The following is a 21380-nucleotide window of genomic DNA, read 5'->3' as shown; positions in this document are numbered from 1 at the left end:
CCTGCTGATGGGCTTCTGGCCTCAGCAGACTCCAGTCTGGTTCTCTGACCTCCTGTTCCAGCTCATGAGCTACTTGTCACTGTCCCCATGTCCCCTTGGGACCTGCCTGTCATCTCCTGCTCTTGCAGAGATGGTTTGCTGATGGGGATCTCCTCAATGGGGTGCTCTGCTCCTCTGTGGAGTGTTGCATCTTTTCACTATGTTCACTGCACTTCAGATCTTTACTCAGCAGCTGATTAAGTGCTTGATGTTGTGAATTTATGTCTCCTATGCTTGGGTTGGGGTGGGAAGCTTGCTCTTTGAAAGGCAAATACACTCACAATGCATGATCTGACTATGCCTTGCTGTAACTTCAAATATGAATCATTTTCATGTACTTCATGTAGCTGCTGCTACTTGCTTTGCTCTCAGGAAGACTGTACAAATGTTTTTTTATCAGACTTTTCATTTTTCTCCTTATTTAAAAAACAAACAAACATGAAAACAAAGACTCCAAGAAATATACAAACAAAACTTTTGCCATGTTCCTCAGGGAACACAGTTGAAACAAGAACCTCTAAAAATGCAATAATCTGGGAAAGGGAAAATTTTCTAGGAAGAATCTGTTTCACTCTGCAGATGTGCGATATGAAAGTAGAGAAAGTAACAGTGTTCATAATTTTAACCAAAAATACTATGTCTAGCTGTCTTTGGCTTTAGTTACCAGTGTCAGATGTCCTATCAAGAACCAGCTGTTTCTATCTTTCTGATAACATTTCATTTCGTACCAGTTCTCAAGAGGATGGCTCCATTTGTCCTGTTCGCTAGATGTACCTAGTGCTGTTGTCTTCACTGAAGAGTAGCTGCATCCTCCTGTTCCAGTCACACGATTAATACTTTCCGTGGCTGTATAAAATCCAGCTCACACCATGGAATGCAGGCAGAGCAGTAAGACATTACAAGATGTGACAGCAATCAGGAAGCATGAAGGGGCAAAGAAAGCATAGTTGGATTTGGATGTGAGAGAATTGGCAAAGGAGGTTGAGCCCAGAGCATGCATTTAGACTCATGAGTCAGACGTTTTGATGCTTTTTATTTATCAAAACATAGCCACAATGACTTTTTGCAAATGTAAGAAACTAAAATTAGCTTGAAACTTATGCATCAGATTTGTAACCTTGAATATTTGTCTGTGTGCAGTTAAGATACAGTGGTGTTATTTTTGATAGAAATGTTGTGAGTTGTTTTAAGTCCTCTATTAAGTTCATCTTATACTACTATTGCTTTTTTCTTCCCTTATTTTTCTTTCCCAGGTATTGTGGTTCTGTGTTTTTTGCTTTGAGATACAATGGCAACAGACATTTAGGCAGTTGGTGAATTCTTTGGTGCCATGTTAAAAAATTAGATGTAACAGACTATGTGTCCTCCTGAGAGATTGCCTTGTTTTGGGTGGCTGCTTAGGCTAAAGGCTGAAGAACAACTGCCCAAGAGGTAGCAGAATTGCAACACAGTGTATGCCTTTTAGTGTCTGAATGCATTTATGAAATGTTTTTAGACAAAGTAAAATAAGGAATTTATGGTAATTATGGTGATGATAAACTGAAATTGTGTAACTGAAATGGAGTCTCTGGGTGATTACAATTAATTCATTCTCATTTCTTCTTTTCAGGTTTTCTTCTTCTCCTCCACCTTGATCTTCCCCTTCTCCCTTCAAATCCGATCACTTTTCTGCTTAAATTGCCATATGTTCTGTTACCACTTCTTTGTCTTGCCTCTTTGCTTATGCTTTATGAGAAGTCTTTTCAACTTCATTTCCTCTGTCACTGGGTCCGAAATCCAGTCATCAATAATTTATTTCTCCAAAAATAATAAATTGTACAGGTAATCTATTTTTAAAAACTTATCTGATGTGTCTGGTTAATTTTCAATTAATTCTGGGCATTCTGACCATTAATTTTCAGTGTTCTTCTTGGATGTTTCAATGCTACTAAGAGACCCAACTGTGGGATCCAGCTATGATTTGATATGAAAGTGCACCTCATTTTATTTCTTTTCATTTGTGAGTCCACATCAGACAGATGTTTCACTTTAAGTAGACATTTTATTTGAAGTAGCATGCTGAAGGTGTTAAAATTTTTACTTGAACTACACTATGAAATCTTTGAGAAACAAGGTTCTTTGCCTTACCAGATGTTGCACAGTATTTCTGCTTTTTTGTCTTTGCAAGGTCAGTGTTTTACCTAGTCTGCTTCATGAATATCTATATGCGTGTGTCTGTGTATGTATATGTGTATATACATGTGTTTTTATAAATGATGGAGAGGAGTAAGGAGGGGATAGCAGGCTTCACAGTCGTACAGTTATAGTGCAGGATTGAAAAGCGATGCTCTGATATCTGTTGCTCCTTGGGTGACTATAAGAAGGATGTTGAGATTCTGGAGCGTGTTCAGAGAAGAGCCACAAGGATGGTGAGGGCTCTGGAGAACAAGCCTGATGAGGAGCGGCTGAGGGAACTGGGCTTGTTTAGCCTGGAGAAGAGAAGGCTGAGGGGAGACCTCATCACCACCTACAACTGCCTCAAGGGAGGTTGTGGAGAGGTGGGTGCTGGGCTCTTCTCCCAGGTGATGGGGGATAGAACAAGGGGAAACGGCACCAAGCTGTGCCAAGGGAGGTTCAGGTTAGAGATAAGGAGGAAGTTCTTTACTGAGAGGGTCGTCAGAAGCTGGCACAGGCTGCCCAGGGAGGTGGTGGAGTCACCATCCCTGGATGTATTTAAAGAGCGGGTAGACGAGGTACTTAGGGATATGGTTTAGGGGGTAGACAGGAACGGTTGGACGTGATGATCTCAGAGGGCTTTTCCAACCGAGCGATTCTGTGATTTGGTGTGTGATTCTGTGACTACATAACAGCAACCAAAATGTAAAAAAAAAGGCAAAGGGTTCCATGTAAACTGCTTTCCCTGGAGTGGTGGCAGAAGCAGTGCAACAAGTATTTACTTTATCTTGGATTCCTTCTCATATTCTGAGTAGAACAGAAATTATTCTAAAGATGGCTTTGAGTTTGGTGCCAGTAAGAGGGAAAGTCAAGAGTCAAAAAGGTCTCTAGAAGAGGTGTCTTTTAAATGTGTGCGCACATCTAGGCAGTGGCTCTAGCTCTTCCCAAGGATATTTCATAATCAGCTGTTTGTCCACAACAAATAGATCCCCTAGAATGCCCAGAGCCTCAGGATATGTCTGCTCTGAAGACACTAATTGATTGCAGCCCATGTTGAGTTTTATGATGCTTTGAGTAGGCTTTTGATCATGCCCAAGTTAGCTAGTTGAAATCTCATTCAGAGATGATGATGCTGCAGTCCGATTTAAACTACAAAAAAAACCAAACCCAAACACAAAACAAAAAACCTCATGAGGCTGTGATATGTCTGAGGATACATGGAGGAGTCTGCAGTAGGAAATGGTCCATTGCATTCTGCCTTAATGCTTGAGTAGCTTTTTTTCTTCTGTTGATTAGATACTGGGAGGTGAAGTAAGTGCACTGAGGTGCATTGGAGAGAGGGTGAGAATTCTTTTAAACTGATAAGCCAACAGCAAGTACCAAGTTGACAAATTTCCCTTCTGACTCAATCTGGTTACTTTGCATATGCCCTTAATCATGAGGTGCATGCCTTTAGTCTTAATGTTTCTTCTCTATGGGAATAGGCTGCGTCTATTTTAAGTCTGTCTTGACTATCATCAGTCCATGGTCAGTGAATATCCACTCTTCACTACTGTACACACAGTATTTCATAACTTACTTAAAAGCATTAACTTGTTTCAATTCAATTATCCATTTTCTCATGCTAACAGGAAGTCCTACTTGTCATTTCTGATTAACTCCCTAGTTTTATACATGTATGTTTCATCTTGTAGAGTGAATGCCATCACTCTTTCAGTTGAGAGCATACCAACTTACATGTGATCACCTGTGATTTTCTCTTTATTTTAGCTTCTTAGTGTGATTTTGCTAGTAATTTTGCGGGAGATATTTTCCTATTTGTCCTTTAAAAATGCTAGATCTCTTTTGTCTTTGTATTTCTTTGAATGGCTCAAGTCCAGTAATACTTATGGGCTATTCAGATCCTAATTGGCTGCTTATTAAGAATGACTGCCATCTGTCCTGGTGTTGCCCAGTTGTCTAGCTATTTTTAGAATAGTGGCATTTCTGTAACTTCAGTAAAGTCTGTTCATCCTGTAAACAAGCTGGATGCATAACTGTGGTCTGAAAAGCTTGCCCAGACATTAAGTGTAATGTCTGAATTGCAGGAGAGGACTACACAGTTAAATGTCTTAATTATTTAAATACTTCTTGCCTGGCAAAAATTACTGTAGATCCATTTGCACTGGGACAAACGTATTTTTGCTTGGAGGAGTTTTATTTTGTTTACTGAAAAGTTGAACACAATAGTAGCAAAAAAGCTGGAGGCTTGCTGGTATAGCTGGGGACAAAGACCGAGGAGATGGAAACTCAGCCAAAGTGTGGAATTTGAGGATAGGAGCAGTAAAAGACCACTTGAAGGCAGGAGTCTGGCAACATAAAGACTGTTCAGAAACATTTCCAGCATATTCTGTTGTGTAACTTTAGCTTTCTATTTTATGTAAATATTCCCCCGTTCTTGAGAAGCAGAAAAAAAAAATCTAAATTTATCTTTTTCGTTCTTGAAGAAAAAGCTACTACCCATCGAAACAGATTAAAATATAGATTACTATACAATGTCATTTTTTGTATTTTGCAAGATATAAATCATGTATCTTATGACTCAAAACATTTTCCAGTTTTCCATACTACTCTTGTACTTAAAGCATTAGAGCCTTTATATGCTTTTAGCGCACAGACTACTTCTGAAGCCTTTGTTCTGTATTTACAAATAGCTTGTAAAGCTTTGGTGTCCCATTTCTTCATTCATGGTAGACATCGGCCTTTTCCTCTTAGTTTTATTTAAAATATACTTTCAGTTGTACTCAAAAGCTTAAAAACAAACAAAAAAGAAACAAAAGACAACCCAACAACATAAACAAAAAGGGCAGGTAGAACAAGAACCAGAAAACCAAAGTGTCAGAAATCGGGCACAGATCTGGGAGGCTGAAACTGGTGAACCATTAGAGCAATTTTCCACTATTCCACATTTTCCAGAGAAACAGCAATGCAAGCAAGCAAATTGATTGCATAGAGAGGTATATTTACGAAAATTAAGGGCCTGTAATATACAGAAAATCAGATTATATTATCTAGTTGCCTCTCTGAATTTTTAATCAATTCCTGAAGTGATCCGTTTGTTTGTTGATTCGGTATCATTTGGGTACCTGTTGGTTTTCCTGGAGATCATACATAATTTCAACGTACTATCAACTCCTGCAAAGCCGGTTCGAAGAATTCGAAATCTATTAGTTGCAAGTAACTCTTCTCATGCAAAGTTTTGATATGGATGTCATATCTAAATTGTCTTTTCTTGAAGGAAAGAGTTAGTGAGTCTCAAAGGAATAATTCTGTTAGCTTAAAAATAAGTTGCTTCATATCCATTACCAACCACTGTGTCATTGAGAAGAAGTCAAGTAAGGAGAGGGTACTTAAGACCAATTTTGAAAGTTTTCATAGCATATTTTAGAAGTGTCACTGACGTCAGTGGATTCTTATTTGCTTTTGTTTTTAAAGTGAGTAATTGAACTTTTTTTCCTCTAAAAAGAACAAAGAAAGATTAAATGTAGAAATACAGGATTTTTTGCTGAAGCTGTCAATATCAACAGAAAAGAGGTGTCTGACTGAGATTAGGAATGGAAAAACAGCTAATCTAACATGTAACAAATAGAAACATGGAATGATCATAAGCTTCTTTGGTACTAATAGGATGCCAGGCTTGATTTCAGAAAATTTTCATTCTTGTAACTAAATGTGTATTAAAATACAGTGTCTACAAATGTGTAAATCAACCCCAAAGTGGCAGTTATCTGGTTTCGTGTTTTTTCATGGTTGCCTCTAAAGAGCACTTGGAGCATCCATACTGTGCTAGAATCTGCTTCTGGGAACTCCTGTGACATCCACTTCAAATATTATCCACAGCTTAAACACATTAGTACCACATGGCTTTGCTGTCAACTTAAAAAATAAAAGAAAAATTTGCCCCTAAGACTATTTTGGTTTGGGTTTTGTTGTGTTGGGGGTTTTTTTGTTTTGTTTTGTTTTTCACTTTGCTCCATTGTGAAAAGGCTGAAGCAGCAGAATTTTTGAGCTGCTGTAGATTCCTTGCACACAACATGTTTTTGTGACTACAGGTTTTCCATTTTTAAAAATCAAATGTATCTGTTTCTCGGAACTCAAAATACTGCATTTTTCTTGACTTTCATGAAACTTGGCAGTGAATCCTGTGTTCCTTCAGTGTTTCTGTATCCCCAGCTGAATGTGCTCAGAACTTCCCAGGGGTAAAGACAAGAGGTTTGTGGTTTTTTATTGTTGGAATGAAAAGAATATCCAGGCATGGCTTAAACAGTTTCAGTTTTAAATCGAATACAACAGGTTTACAATCTAAAATTGTATTACTTGGCATTTCTTTAGTAATGAAGTGATTTTCAATCATTGAGATGATAGCAAAGGCAGATATGTTGGGTTATGGCTATGTTTTCTCCTGCCACTGAGGATATATTCTATATACCCTAAGATGTATGTATCTGTTTCTCATAATGAATTAGACTAATTCATTAGTCAGAAGAGGGCTTAGAATTTTTTTTGAGAGAAGTTTTTCACATCATGACAAAAGGGCAGAGGACTCAAGAACAAGGGAGAGAGAAATAGTTGTTACCTGCAAAATCATATCCTTGTTTTTAATACTTAAAAATTCAGGTGGTGGTTGGGGATTTTTTGTTTGGTTTGTTTTGTTTTAATTGAACCTATATTTAATGTTTTGACAGTAATAGTGTGTTGTGGCACTTTATGCTTCTGGACACCAGATGGTGCTGCTAAACTATCTAATGTATAATTTTCACCCTTTTTTCGAGTAATTGCTATTTGATTTAGTTCCAAAGTCAGTTCTGTGCTTTCCAACCAGGTGAATATTCCAAGCTGCAGAATTGTACCTGATAGCTCAGCACAACACCTTCTGCTGTTTAAGGACAATGGTGTGAAAACTATAATGTAAACTGAAGTATGTTGTGGAATCAGTAATTTAGATCTCACTGGGCAAAAACTGCCGTCAGCTGGTGTTCTTTCTGGGTACACAGCTTAGCAAAACATCATTTATATACCTGACACCTCAGAGATTTGATTTCCACAGAATCACACAGAATAATTGCATTATTATTATTTTTATTTGTTTATTATTATTATTTATTGTCAGTTGTTATTATTATTTATTATCTATTATTATTATTTATTATTATCATCATCATTATATCACACTTTTTGAAGTGTTTAAATCTGATCACTTCAATCAGAAGAATTCTAGTGGAGGCACCTTTATTGCTGGCTTAAAGCTGCAAAGGATCATTCTAGAGGTTAATTTAATACAATGACGTGATTATGAGAGTGGGTTTGAGTTTGGAGGGGCTTTTCTTAGACGTTGTCTGTGTAAAGCTTGAGTAAGGCTGACAGAGCTTTTAGTTGTCCTCTGTTAATATTTGTTTGAGAAGGCATGATGTCTTAGCTGCATAATTGCATTGCAGACAATGCTTATAATACTGGGATGCACATTTGGAATTTTACTTCTATTTATTTTAAGTTGGTTATTGTGTGTAATAAACTCATCTGCTAATCCTAATTGTGAGGGTGAAGGAATGAAATAATATGTCTTGTTTTTAGCTGAATCCCAAAGGTTGGTGGTACAGTTTATCGCTGAAGTATAAATAATGGATTCAAATTTATTTTAGTGAGGAAATTTTTGATAGAAATTTTACTGCATTTTCCTGACAAGTCTTTATTTTTTCATAGATCCTCATATTAAAGTCTCTGGAAAAAAGGAAAATGTTAAAGAAGCGAAAGAGAAAATCATGTCTGTCTTGGACACAAAAGTAAGAAAGAGCTCATTTAGAATGACAATTTAATCCTTAATTTTGTGGTGATATTAATCTCTTTAAATGGACTCATTTAAACAGAAGATGTCTATGGATGCTCTGAAGCAAAGTGTCCAATGTATTCTTCTGGATTTTGATTTTCTGTGTATGCATACATATTTAAACATGCTACAAGAAGCTGCTTGCTTAAAGCACTTTTTCCACATCCGAACTATCTAGAAATATTTCCGGCCATGTGGCTAAAAGCATATATAGTTTGTTCATTGGAGTGAGGTTTTTTACTTTAAAATCTGAAGTACAGATTCACTACAAACAGCAGATTATGCAGACACTTCAGTGAACCCAAAGTTTTGTTTCTGTTTTAAATTCAATTTCAGGAGCATTTATGCAGTTCTATTTTTAAGTTACTGCATTCTTTTACTCTGAAATATCAAGAACCATAGTTTCTAAAACATCTAGATTTTTGCTGGCTTCTCATATGTTCATGAGATTTTTCTCTTCATCCAGTAGTAAGTCTTTTGGGGCAGTGTGTATGGCTTCTGTGTAGTTGTGCGCTGACTTTTTGATTGTCTAAACAGATTGCCAAAACGAACACTCTCCAGTGATAAGCACCATTTTTGAACAACGATTAACAACATGATTATGGACTGTTAACAATATAGCTTTTAAGAATAGGCTGTAGGCAGTGTTTGTGTATTTTAAAAATTGATATACCAGAAACATTTGATATGTTTGTTAAAGGAGGAAAAAAATCTGTTGGTTTAGGTCCCATGGCTTTGACTTGCCAAAGTCTTCATCATATGATCCTTACAGATCAGACAGGGGTGTGTGGCTGCAATTGTAAGAACAACGAATTGAAATAAATCAGAGTGGATTACAAAAGAACATTTAAGTCTCAGTTGATAAAAGCTAGGGTATGTTTTAAGAGCGTTAGACTTTTTTTGAAGATCTATCTTTGGGGTATTTATTTCCATGTTATTTCCTCATTGGAGAGTAAAAAAGTGAATGGTTTAGCATGACTATGATCCATATTAAAAACGTCTGACTTGAGTAGAAGTTTAGCCATGGCAAAAATGCTTTGGAAATAAAATTTGTAATGTCATTCTTGTAGTTACTCTGAAACACTCGGGTTCTGCTGTGAAAAAATCTAATCATGGGTGCTTGATTTCCAGAGCAATCGAGTAACCTTGAAGATGGATGTTTCACATACAGAACATTCTCATGTGATAGGTAAAGGTGGCAATAATATTAAAAAGGTGATGGAGGAAACAGGATGCCATATCCATTTTCCAGATTCAAATAGAAATAATCAAGCAGAGAAAAGCAACCAAGTAAGTATTGTTTAATAGTTAACTACTTTATACTGTAATTTTTGAGACTAGGAAACATTCAGTGAGATTCTTTGAAACTATGATTCTGTGACTTATAAACATCTCTCATCAATTTGGGTTTTTCTGGGGACAGTGAGTTCGTGTTCAGGGAAATAGGGGGTTTTTTGGGTATTTACACTCAGTGGAAAGCACGTGACTTCGTAAGCGAGCAGCTTTTTAAAAACAGATGGAAACGATTTGTGATGGCTCATGAATCACTTTAATTTTTTTAAACTGAAATTATTTTGAGCATGCAGAAGTCAACGACTTAGTGTGAATGGTAGAGAAGCAGTATGAAAAGCACTGGTTTGTTGTTTTTTTTTCCTGTTCAACCCCTGACTTATTTAGCGTGTTGATTAATTTCTCAGTGCTTTAGACTTACGGTGTTACACAGGTGAAAACTAAACTTGGTGAATGGCTAACGAAAATGAATGTCCTGTTGTAAGAGTTCAACTTTTATCAGAATAAGTCATTAAACCCAAATTGTACATATTTTGTAATATTACTATTACTAGAGTGTTTCATTTCAAATCTTTCATCACTGTATTTAGAATTCCCTCTTGTGCATCCTAGTGGCTGCTGAGCACAATACAGTAATTTCAAAATGTTCAAGAAAACCTACTGTTGTTATTTGTATTGAGCACATGTATACAGTGGTAATTCCATTATTTGATCCAAATAACTTTGTTTGACGTATCTTTTTTCCTAGTTGTTTAAGCCTACATAACGTAAGATGCTATAATATTCAGGTTTTTTTCTTTAAACTGGTTTTAATTTTCAGCTACTGTTTAGAGAACACTTATAATGTCACTGGCTGTGATATGTGTTGATTTAAAAAATAATAATAATTAAAAGAGAACATAGATATCTGAATAACCTTTCCAATGCCTCATTTGAAAATATGATGCTATTTTTTTTATTTTTGTTTTTCCAGGTGTCTATTGCAGGACAGCCAGCTGGAGTGGAGTCCGCAAGAGTTAGAATTCGGGTAATAGCCTGTTTCAGTATAGTCTTCCCTTGAAAACACCTGAAAGAAGAAAAAAACAGTTCTGAGAACCCTAGGGTTGTCTGGCTCTGTCTTATGACACCAGGAATATAGGAACAAATGTGAATATCCATATGAGTAAAATGCAAAGGGTATTATAAAAACAGTGATTTGCGTTCTGGCTGAACTTTTAACTAGCCCAAGGTGGACCTTGAACATGAACTCTACAGTATAAGCAAGATGTAAAGTATCCAATACTGTTTTAAAAATTGTATCTTAACTTGCCCTCCACAGATGGTCTGTAGGCATCCTGCGTGGATTTATGACTTAGGAAAGGCAATTGCCAACTTCTTTATTTTAACCTCTTTAATGTATCCTTTGTGTAAATAATTTGGTGAAATTCAGTTCCATTCTCCACTCTTCTGTCTTTCCCTTCTAGTTTTGATTTGGATATGTATTCTGGCATAAATAATTATAAATCTAATAAATTCTGAAAACCTTTTTGCAGTTGTTGTATTCAGGTATGTCACTTACACAATCTGGGTCTTGACAGTCAGGAAAGAAGAGGGTGTTTATGTAGCTTTGTAGCTGACTTCAGAACTCCAATTAGCCCATTGCAGAAAAGTGACTTCTGTAGGAAGACTTACAAATACTGACCTGTTTGTAGGTCTGCATGGATAAATATGTGAAAGTACCTGGCTTTATTGTTGTGACATAGTTGCAAAAGATCCTGCTGTTTTGGAAAATAAACAAAGTCTATGCAAAACAAATCTCTTGTGTCCCTGGAAATATCAGCACCTTTCTCCAACTCAAGATATGATAATATTTCTATCAATGCACCCTGAGCAGAGGATGTATTATGCCAGTTTAATCATCACTGACCAGTACATTATGATTCAGTGATAAAATTGTAGTTTTAGTGACTATGACTTCGGTTTTCAATATTTGCTCTTCAATGTTGTTGTAGGAGCTGCTTCCATTGGTACTCATGTTTGAATTGCCTATTGCTGGAATTCTCCAACCAATCCCAGATCCTAATTCTCCCACAATTCAGCATATATCACAGACATATAATATTTCAGTTTCCTTTAAACAACGCTCTCGAATGTATGGTGCTACAGTCATTGTCAGAGGGTCACAAAATAACACGAGTGCTGTGAAGGTAATGTGTCTTCTTCAGTAGGTTTCTGCATGTCGTGGATATATTCAGAATTAAAATACTTAAGAACTACTTTAATGTTATATCCTGCCGCATCAGTACATGTTATTATTGTATAATCACTTTTGAAGCCTGAGGGTTTATTTTGTTAAAGCTTAACTGGTATAAGTGAGGTCTAAAAACGTGTAGAAAACAGATTTAAGTTTAGGATTTGGCATTGTTTGTGCAAAGCTTCTAATCTGTTTTTCCTCTTGCACATCTATTTGGTTTCCAGCAATTCTGGACTATGTGCTAATCTTACCCATAATTTAATTTTAAAAAAACCCAACAAACAATAAACAAACCCGCACACCAGACAAAACCCTACCATGAATCCTTCATGCTTTGATCTTCTCAACATGTACTCAAATATATAACTGTGAAAGTTGCCCTAACAGTCAATAAAACTGAACTTGTGAAACTAAGACTAGAAGATGTGAATTGGATAGGCAAAATGGAACTGCCTTGAGCCTATTTATCTTAATAAAATAGTAAAGTTTCCTTGGTAACAACTGGCAGTGTGACAGACTGATGTGATCTTGGATGGGTATATCTCAAGCCAGTAAGAACACCTTAGGTCAATATTGAAAGACAAATTTTGCAAGTACGTCTACCCAAATAAATATCTTATCAAATTAATTATTACTGTATGTGGGCACAGAAGGTCTATTGGGACCAAACCATTTGACATTGTCTTACTGCCTTTTACAACAGCAATTAAATGCTGCATTTGGTGGTATAATAGGAACAGTAGGTAGAGTTTAGTCCATTTGTTACCTTTAACACATCAAACAGATTTTTAAACAAAGAGAATTTTCTATATCTTGAATGTAGAAAGCATGACAAGTAAGAAAACGGTCTGAAATGTTGTGTTGTTATGCCTGTGAGCACTGTTTCACTGATGCCTTGCATTTCCCCTGCAGGAAGGTACAGCCATGCTTCTGGAACACCTGGCTGGGAGCCTGGCCTCTGCAATCCCTGTGAGCACACAACTAGACATTGCAGCACAGCATCATCTCTTTATGATGGGTCGAAATGGCAGCAACATCAAACATATCATGCAGAGAACTGGTGCTCAGATCCACTTTCCTGACCCTAGTAACCCACAGAAGAAATCCACTGTCTACCTCCAGGGCACAATTGAGTCTGTCTGTCTTGCCAGGCAATATCTCATGGTAAATACTTTCAGTGGAACTTGCTTGAAAAAAATGCTACTTAATAGAGAATATGCTCATTTTGCATGTATTTATTGGTCAGTTGTAAATTAGCCTTAGAGAGGAAGGATTACTATTCCCATTGCAAAAAGCTGATTCAGTTGAGTGTTCTGTGTTTGTCAGTGTTTTGTGAGTGTTTGCAGTTATCTAAAATATTTGTAATCGCTGGTATCATGATTTGAAAAATGAACTTGTAAATGCAATACAAGTAATTTAAATCTATGATAACAATATGCTTCTAAGTAGAAAGCAGACTTTTGGAGGGTTTTGTTGTTGGGTGGTGGGTGGTTTGTTTTGTTTTGCCACCCTGGCTTTTCCATGTTTGTCAAGTAAGTAGTTTTCTCTTTGGAGAAAGTGGCAGAAATTTCATAGCTCCTGTGTAGGCGACTTTTCAAGGAAGCTGGGGAATGATGAGAAGCACTTACACATTCTGCAGTCTTACATTCTTGTACCTGTACTTATAGTACCCTGTACTGTAGGGCCTTCTATAAAAATAGCTCTGTTGATGAGTAGTATTATTATTTATACAGGTTTTTGTTATGTACATCTTTAAATTTCACAGGAGCCTTTAGGCATTATTGTAGTACTAATGTTTGTACTAGGATTTTTACATATATGGATATTTACAAAGAACACATGGGAGGATTGGATTCAAATCCAGTTCAAAGCTGGTATCATGGTAAACCTTCATACCATTAAATTCCAGAAATCCACATCTCTCTTAACTTGCGCTGTGCCTCGTTATATAGTGGAAAACAAAAACTGCTTATACAGTTGTATTCATGTTTATTATATTGTAAGACATTATTGTCTGCAAATTCTAAGAGACACTATTATTCTACATATTTCCTTGATAAGGATTAAGTAGTCATTTTCTGGAGGTTCATGTAGTAGGAGGTAATGCAAACAAGCTATCATATGAACATCAAATTGCACCTTTGTTCTTGAAAATTAGAATTATGGGAGGGCCATTTTTTTAAAATGTTTTATTTAGTTCCAAACACATTAGTACAACTTAGTATCCTAGATCATATCCACTTTATCACCCCTTCAGAACTGTACTGACCAGGAAATGTGGTCTGTTTCAACTCACATATATTATATATCCTGAAACAGTTGTTTACAGTTTTGCAGATAAAACAAGTTTTAAAAGAAAATTTTCCAAAGAAATATATCTTTTTAAATAATAAAAAATTGAAAAGCTGAGGGAAGAAGTAACTAGCCAGGTAAAAACTTAGCTCCAATACCTAACTTAGTAAAAACAGTATTTTTCAGCTTCAGATAGAAACACTTTAACACGCCAGTCATGACGATACCTACACACATCTGCACAGATCTACACAGCTGCAGTTCTTCTCAGCTACTTTTGAAGTAAATTTCACTTGACTTCTTTTCTTCTTGGGAAAACTTTCTTCATCTTCAGTGGGATGAGATTTCCGTATTGTGATTTCCCACAAGGTGCGACTACATATTGGCCTTCTCTCCACAGTCACAGTTGTTATTGCCTCCTGCCAGCTCTTCTGATTCAGTCACGGTAACAGCTGATGCTGTTTCACAGCTGGGTGGCACAAGTGTCCTATGGAATTGGAGAGGTGATGGAAAAAATAGCTCTTTGATCTCTGCAAAACTCCTAGGAATAACTTTCTAGAAGCATCTGAACATCAATAAAATGATAAGAAATACCATGTTTACCTGAACTACTAAGTTGTTGTGATCTGTAATTCTCATAAAAAAGACTAAATTTGAGGTGGAATTTACAATATCAGCAGAAAATGCAATGCAATGCAATGCAGTGCATAGATACCTTACAGTAAGATATATGTGATGTATTGGTGCTGTCTTCAAAAATTGCTTAGCAGTATCTCTAAATGGAATCTTTAATATCAACTAGTAACTGATTTCATTGAGAAGGCTATAGCCTTTGTGTTGTATAAATTGTGAGTACCCTTTATCTCTGACAAGCGTTGTAAGTCTCAGTTTCTAACCATCAGCATATTGCTTCCAAAAATATATTCAAGGTGGTTGTTAAGACAATACTTATAGCAGTGATGAGGGCAAATTGTGAAAGGAAAAAAGAATATCTAGTGATTTAAAATTAAATACTTACTTAAGTGAGAGGGGTTCGGAGAGTTGTTTAAAATGTTCATGTTCTATGTCTTCCCCTTATTCCAAACCCTTTGGTTTCACCTGCGTTTTGACCACCACTAAAAAATACTGAGACTTACTTTTGTTAGTTTTGCATATAATACTGGGGACTGCACTATATTTAATGTGGGAAGACATATTGACAACTTAGTTTTGTTCACTCACTTCCTGTCAAAGAACTTTATTTGTTCCTGTTTTTCACTTATCATCATCATGTAGGTGCTCTAAACATACAGTAACAGAACAGTAGTGTAAAAACAGCCTTTTTAATATGCTTATAAAATCTGACATTTCAACTTTGAAGTTCCTGGTTTCCCTGTTAACCTTTTTAAATGTGTTTTAATTCAGTAGGCTTTCAGGGAGACCTTCTGATACCACTTTCTGTAACTTTTGTACAAAAACATTTGGAACGTCCAAGTATGAAATGCTATCAGCAGCTCTGTTACTGTAAAATCCTTGATCATTGATTTCAGTGTTTTTAAGTGGACATTATTCATAGTTGTTCTTACCAGACAAGTTAACTCTGTGGACTTAAGCCTTGTTTGTCACCTAATAGTTAAGATGCTTTGCTTTACATTTTCTTAAGTTATAATTACTTTACTTTAGGTTTAGGAAGCACTGTGCAGCTATAGGTGGCACTGTAGAGAAGTGCTATTTAAATGTAAAATTATATTGAGCTAGTGATCTGAAGAATAAATATACCAATTTGCTGCTTTTCATGCTGAAGCAGAAGCAGGGAACATAAAATAAGACCGCTTTCTTGAATGTATGGTACTGTGACTTTTTTTCTAATACATGCGGTACTATGTTTACTTTATTATGAATATAAATTCACAAAAAGTAGGGTTTGGTTTTGCTAACTTTGTACCTTCTAATTTTGTAATTTATGATGAGCAGCAATCTAATAATTTCTAGATATCCTGTAAGTGCTGAGTTTCTGTTATTTTAAGGGTTTGGCCTTTTTTTAGGGATGCTTTTTTTTTTCTTAAAGACTTAGTATTTCAGGTGTTTCAGAGGTGTCTTCCATATCACTGGAAAATACTGACGTAGCTGATCTAGGACAGAAGAAAAAGGAAAAACTTAAGACTTAGGCAGTGGTGACTTACAGTGAGTTTTTTTTAGAATTGCATTTCCTGATCTCAAACATGGTTTAATGTGAGCCATTTGAGTATGCAAGAGTACTGCTATCAATTCCTGACAAGATTTTGTTGTGATTTAATAGGTAATAGTGATTTCTGAATTTGAATCCTCTGGACCCCTCTAGGTCTGTATAAAGAGCTAATGCAGGGTGCACATGTGCTGATTGGAATGTCAAATATTCCACAAATCATTTCACCCTTATACCACCGAACTGTTTGTTCAGAATCACAGGGTAGAAAGATACACCTGTGTTCTTACACAGAAATGGTTTCACTTAAAATCTCATCCTTGCTATTTTTTTCTGAACTTACTGTATCGTGATGTGCGTGTGTTACTATCTCTATATTTCAGTTTATTGCTAACAATTTGATGGGAAAAGGGTAGGTTAGAAGTTTTATGAACTTTTGTGTCTTGTCTTTTCAGGGTTGCCTTCCTCTTGTGCTCATGTTTGATATGAAGGAAGAAATTGAAGTAGAACCACAGTTTATAACACAGCTAATGGAGCAGTTAGATGTCTTCATAAGCATTAAGCCGAAGCCAAAGCAACCAAGCAAGGTTGGTGAAAAGATAATATATTCGTCGTAGGCTTTTGTGATAGCTTCTGAGAGCAGATGAGTTGACATACCTGCTCCTCCTCCCTTACTTAATGGATCATAAACTTGTAAAAGGCGTATGTTTTCTGCTTGAAATAGCAATTTAAATGTTACAACACCTCTCCTTTATGGTTGTTTGACTTTTTCACTAAATATTTGACAAAACAAAGATTAGCTTTGCATGGAAGATACTGATAAAAGAAATAAACTGGGATGAGATACGTTGTGTCTGACTAGAACTACTCTTGATTCGTTTTTCATTTTTTTTAAAGAGTAGTCTTAAATGGCATCTCACCCATGTAACTGCAGTGCTGTTTGGGAATCAGAATTAATTAAAAAAAACCCAAAACCAAACACACACAAAAACCCCCAAATATCATGACTGAGAAAAGTCTGACAGTGTTCTACACAGGACACTGAAAAGAACCACAAGAAATAGAATTACAAAATGTTTCTAATGGGAGATGGTAGTTGTAAAATATTCAGGTGAGTGTGGATAGGACACTGTTATCTGCATTGTTGTATAGAATGCCATGACGGACAAAAATTTCAAAATATGAAATGAAAGTTCCATTGTGTCACTAAGTAAGTTTCTCTGCATAGGGGTATATAAAATAAATACAAAGAAACATTGTGTAGAGAATGTACAAGAAACAAATACTGGTTTTCTGTTATTTAGTTTTCCAGACACTTATTGCTTTACTGTTGAAGAGCTATGAATTTAATAGCTGAATTTAAGATGAACAATTTCTTGTACACTTTGAGGTATAGATCTCTCATAGAAGATAAAATTTTAATTATTGGCTTACTTCTCTAGATCTTGGGGCACTTAAGATTTGATATACCAGTTAGCACCGAAGTACAACAATAATTGGTGGTTTTAGACAGAAAGGACTTTCATCATTCTCATTGTCCAGCGCATACAAAACCCCTAAACTTACTGTCAAGGCCACTGAATTTGAGTAGCAGTTAATGGACATTATCTCACGCTATCTCACTGCTACATTACTGATAGCCATGAGGGAATATTAATAGAAGTGGTGTGTGTTGGAGATCCATGTTATACAGTTGTTACTCACTGGTTTTCTTTTTGTTGTTGTTGTTTTTTGTTTTGTTTTCTTTGCAGTCTGTGATTGTAAAAAGCGTTGAACGAAATGCCTTAAATATGTACGAGGCACGGAAATGTCTCTTGGGACTTGAAAGTAGTGGAGTCACCATAGCATCAAATCCCTCAACTGTCTCATGCCCTGTTGGTCTGTCTTGTCCTGGTTTGGATATCTTGTCCTCAGCAGGACTAGGACTCACTGGGCTTGGTATGAATTCTATTATATGTATATCTCTCTCTATATACGTTTATAGATATATATTTGTTTGGAACTTAATTCACTTATACTAGGAAGAAGGACCAGATGTCTGTGTTGCAGAAGGAATTGTGTTATATTTGTGTTAGAGAATTCCAAAAGCATCTGGCCTTTCAAGGGTTTGTTGTTGTAAAATGTCCTCCAGGACTTTTTCTATCGGCCGTGTGACTCATCTTTTTGCAGAATGACCTGTAGAGGGTTGCAAACTGCACAGCTGAAAGTGAAAGGGAGGGAAATACAGGTGAAGCAAGACATTGGTTTTAAAACTTTCAGAAGAATCTTTCAAATTAAATTTCCTCTTTGGTAATATTGTGAAGTCTCAGGCTGTCCTTAATTTAGGCATGTGCTTAAGCCTGTCAACAGTAAACAGTGCTAACACCACATTTCAGTTCTGGCTGTATCTCACTGTACCTGAGGGATGTATGTGCTGCTAGTTTAGACTTTACTTATGGGTATGCAGTTGGACAGAAATGTGTAATTTTTCTATCTTAATGTATTTTTATAGAAGCAGCACATAGTCCAGACTGGAACTACCATTTTATTTTCAAGCTCTGCAAATACCGTATTATCAGAAATGTATAGAAAATCAAGCAGTCCCAGAAGAATTTAGTGACAAATGTTGATGCTGGTTCTTGAAACTGAGTTCTCATGTAACCACCATGCTCCCTGGTGACCTGCCATCCAGGAGTGCTGCATAGTTCCATGTCACATGCCCCTGTGTGACCCCCAAGAAAGCAAGTGTTTGTGCCATTTGACTGTGGTTTTTAATGCTGCTTTTGTTACCGTTTCTGTCATGTCTGCACTTTGGGGTTGATTTTTTTACATCTTTGGAGTATAGTGCTGAACTGCCTTGTGAAGAGCTGGTGTGAGGGAATGTCTTGGGAATAAGGAATGCATTTGGGAAGATGATTTGCAGTCAGTATTGAAGATGCAAAAAAGAATTAAACAGTTCTTGATGTGGAAGTAGTGGCTCTTTCATGTGAGCTTCTGAGAAAAAAGGCTATGGTCTGAAATGAAAGTGAAGTTGTGAAGCGCAGTTGCTTTCTTGTTCTCTAGGTAATGCCTTTCTGAAACAGACAGAAGCAATGGAGGGGATACAAAGAGAGGATGGGGCTGAGAAGCAGCCGATGCAGACTCTGTATTGACAATAGTTGAGTCCAGTAGAAGTACATAAAAGATGCTCCATCCTTGGATATGTGATTTCCCAGTTTAAGAACAAGAATTCTTAGTGTGCTTTACGTACCAAATTAACAGCAGGTTTAATGTTAAAAATTGTTTGTAAAATGCATGCTGGTGCAATTTAGTGGGGTTTTGTTTGGTTTTTGAGGTTTTTTTTAATGGATACTTTTGTGAAAAGTGCTTTCCTGTAAGTCTTAGGTAAATAATAACTTGCATAATTTTTTGCAGGCCTTTTAGGTCCAACAGCCCTGTCAGTCAACACCTCAACTGCTCCAAACTCTCTCTTGAATGCCCTTAATAGCTCTGTGAGTCCCTTACAGAGTCCAAATTCAGGCACGCCTAGTCCCACATTATGGGCAACATCTCTTGCTAACACAAATGCCACAGGTCAGTAGAATTTAAATGTGAAACAAATGACTCGTGCAACCGTAGATCATTAGAGCGACAATTGAAAAGTCCAGAATCATTTGTTCTTTAGAACAGTAATAATTCTTAAATTTATCTCAACACAGATGAATAAATTTGAAGTTACAACTTAATACAACCTTATGGCATGCTGTCACATGCAGAGTTTTAATCTCTCTTATATAGAAGACTATTTTAACATATGAAATAGTGGTTAGATAAAGCATGATATTTTTGGCATGCAGTTCTAATGGAAACTTATTTAGTGGTCTATCAAAGTTATGTAAAGATAGAGATTTATATAAAGTAATGCCTGAGAAAGTTAAATGAGAAACTTAATCAGAACATGACAAATTTTGTTGCAGGTTTTTCCGCTATTCCACACCTAATGATACCATCTACTGCCCAAGCAACATTAACGAGTATTCTGTTGTCTGGAGTACCTAATTACAGTCAAAACACTCCATCTCCACCACCAGGCTTGACTCCTGTTGAAGTCCATGTTAACGGCATACAATCAGAGAATAAAAAAGGCTCACCTTCTTTAAATGGTCATGTAAAGGTAAGTGTAATACTCTCCTGAGAACCAGGTCTGGTTTTAATAGACGTCTACTAAGAAAAGCTGAAAGACAGAACTAGCTATATTAGTAGGTACTGAAAGCTGCTGAGTTTAGTAATAGAACAGTGGTGTTTTCAAAATATGATTGAAAATTGGAACATTCAGACATATTGTTCTCCTATATCAGGAATTAATTTCTTATTCTCCTGCACAAAGAGAAAAGGGAAATGCATTCAATATTTTGCTAAGTATAACAATCACTCTAGTGATTTTTGACAATCATTTCAGGCCTCAAATATCAAGTATGCTGCACTGTCTGCCACATCACTAGGAGAAAATGTGTTGAGCACAAACCACACTGATCCGGTGAGACAAACAAGTACTCATGGTGCCTCAGAACAAGTAGCTGCCAAGTCAAATAGTGCAGAAGGTAAGATGTTGACATTTTATTCTTTTGTCTGGTAGTGTTTGTGAAGTCTATATACAGTTCATGAAACAAACACGTAAATATATTACCTGTGCTTTGGTTTTGCAGCCATGTTGAAGGAAAATATTGCTGGATCTCCCAGATTAGTTGTCCAAGAAAATAAACAGAAATTGTATCTGAGCTGTACTGTTGATAGAAACACCTTAAGTCAACATAAATGTGCTTGTAACATCTTATTTAATCTGTAAGAACAGAGGGAAATAACCTGTGAAAATTTTAGTATGTTTTACAGCAGCTTAACTTCATTGCTTATAACAATTGTTACTGGTTCAAACAAAGTTGTATTTTGGCTTTTTAATTAAAGAATGCCTTTGAGAAGATTATCACAGGAAACTGTGTAGATCAAACCTAGATGATACTGGCAAACAATTTATTTGCATGTTTTATAACAGCATTTCAGTTACGCTGCTTTTTAGATGCTAAAGGGACTAACGAACTGGTCCTGTCATTCATGGAGGAAGGGAAAGCCAGTTCCACTTCAAACTTCTGCAAATATGTGTAAACACTTTGTTGATCAGTAAGTCGATGCCCTTTTATTAAGGGTTGTGGCCATTTGAAATGTGATTTGAATAAAGGGTACATTGCCCAATTAAGGTGATAAATATTTGTAAAAACACATTCTAAAGATATTTGAACACTAAGAGGGGAGCTTTTATTCCAGCAAAAGTTATCTGGGCACCAGGCAAGGTTTATTAAAACTTGAATAAAAAAAATAATCAGATTTATTCA

General features: G+C 36.3%; 1 protein-coding gene across 1 annotated transcript in view; it reads left to right on the top strand.

Moving 5' to 3' along the window:
- BICC1 (BicC family RNA binding protein 1) overlaps positions 1-21380 on the top strand; it is a 71327-nt gene that overhangs the window by 36544 nt on the left and 13403 nt on the right. The window contains exons 3-12 of the mRNA XM_010186742.1: positions 7933-8012; positions 9188-9346; positions 10320-10373; positions 11338-11532; positions 12492-12743; positions 16491-16622; positions 17787-17973; positions 19429-19587; positions 19971-20167; positions 20453-20594. Of these exons, the coding sequence (XP_010185044.1) occupies positions 7933-8012; positions 9188-9346; positions 10320-10373; positions 11338-11532; positions 12492-12743; positions 16491-16622; positions 17787-17973; positions 19429-19587; positions 19971-20167; positions 20453-20594 (1557 nt within the window). The remainder of the gene's footprint in view (positions 1-7932; positions 8013-9187; positions 9347-10319; positions 10374-11337; positions 11533-12491; positions 12744-16490; positions 16623-17786; positions 17974-19428; positions 19588-19970; positions 20168-20452; positions 20595-21380) is intronic.

This window comes from Mesitornis unicolor, unplaced genomic scaffold, assembly GCF_000695765.1.
Source record: "Mesitornis unicolor isolate BGI_N332 unplaced genomic scaffold, ASM69576v1 scaffold1216, whole genome shotgun sequence".
NCBI lineage: Eukaryota > Metazoa > Chordata > Aves > Mesitornithiformes > Mesitornithidae > Mesitornis > Mesitornis unicolor.
Note: the sequence above shows the minus strand (reverse complement) of the source record. Positions and strands in the feature narration are given on the sequence as shown.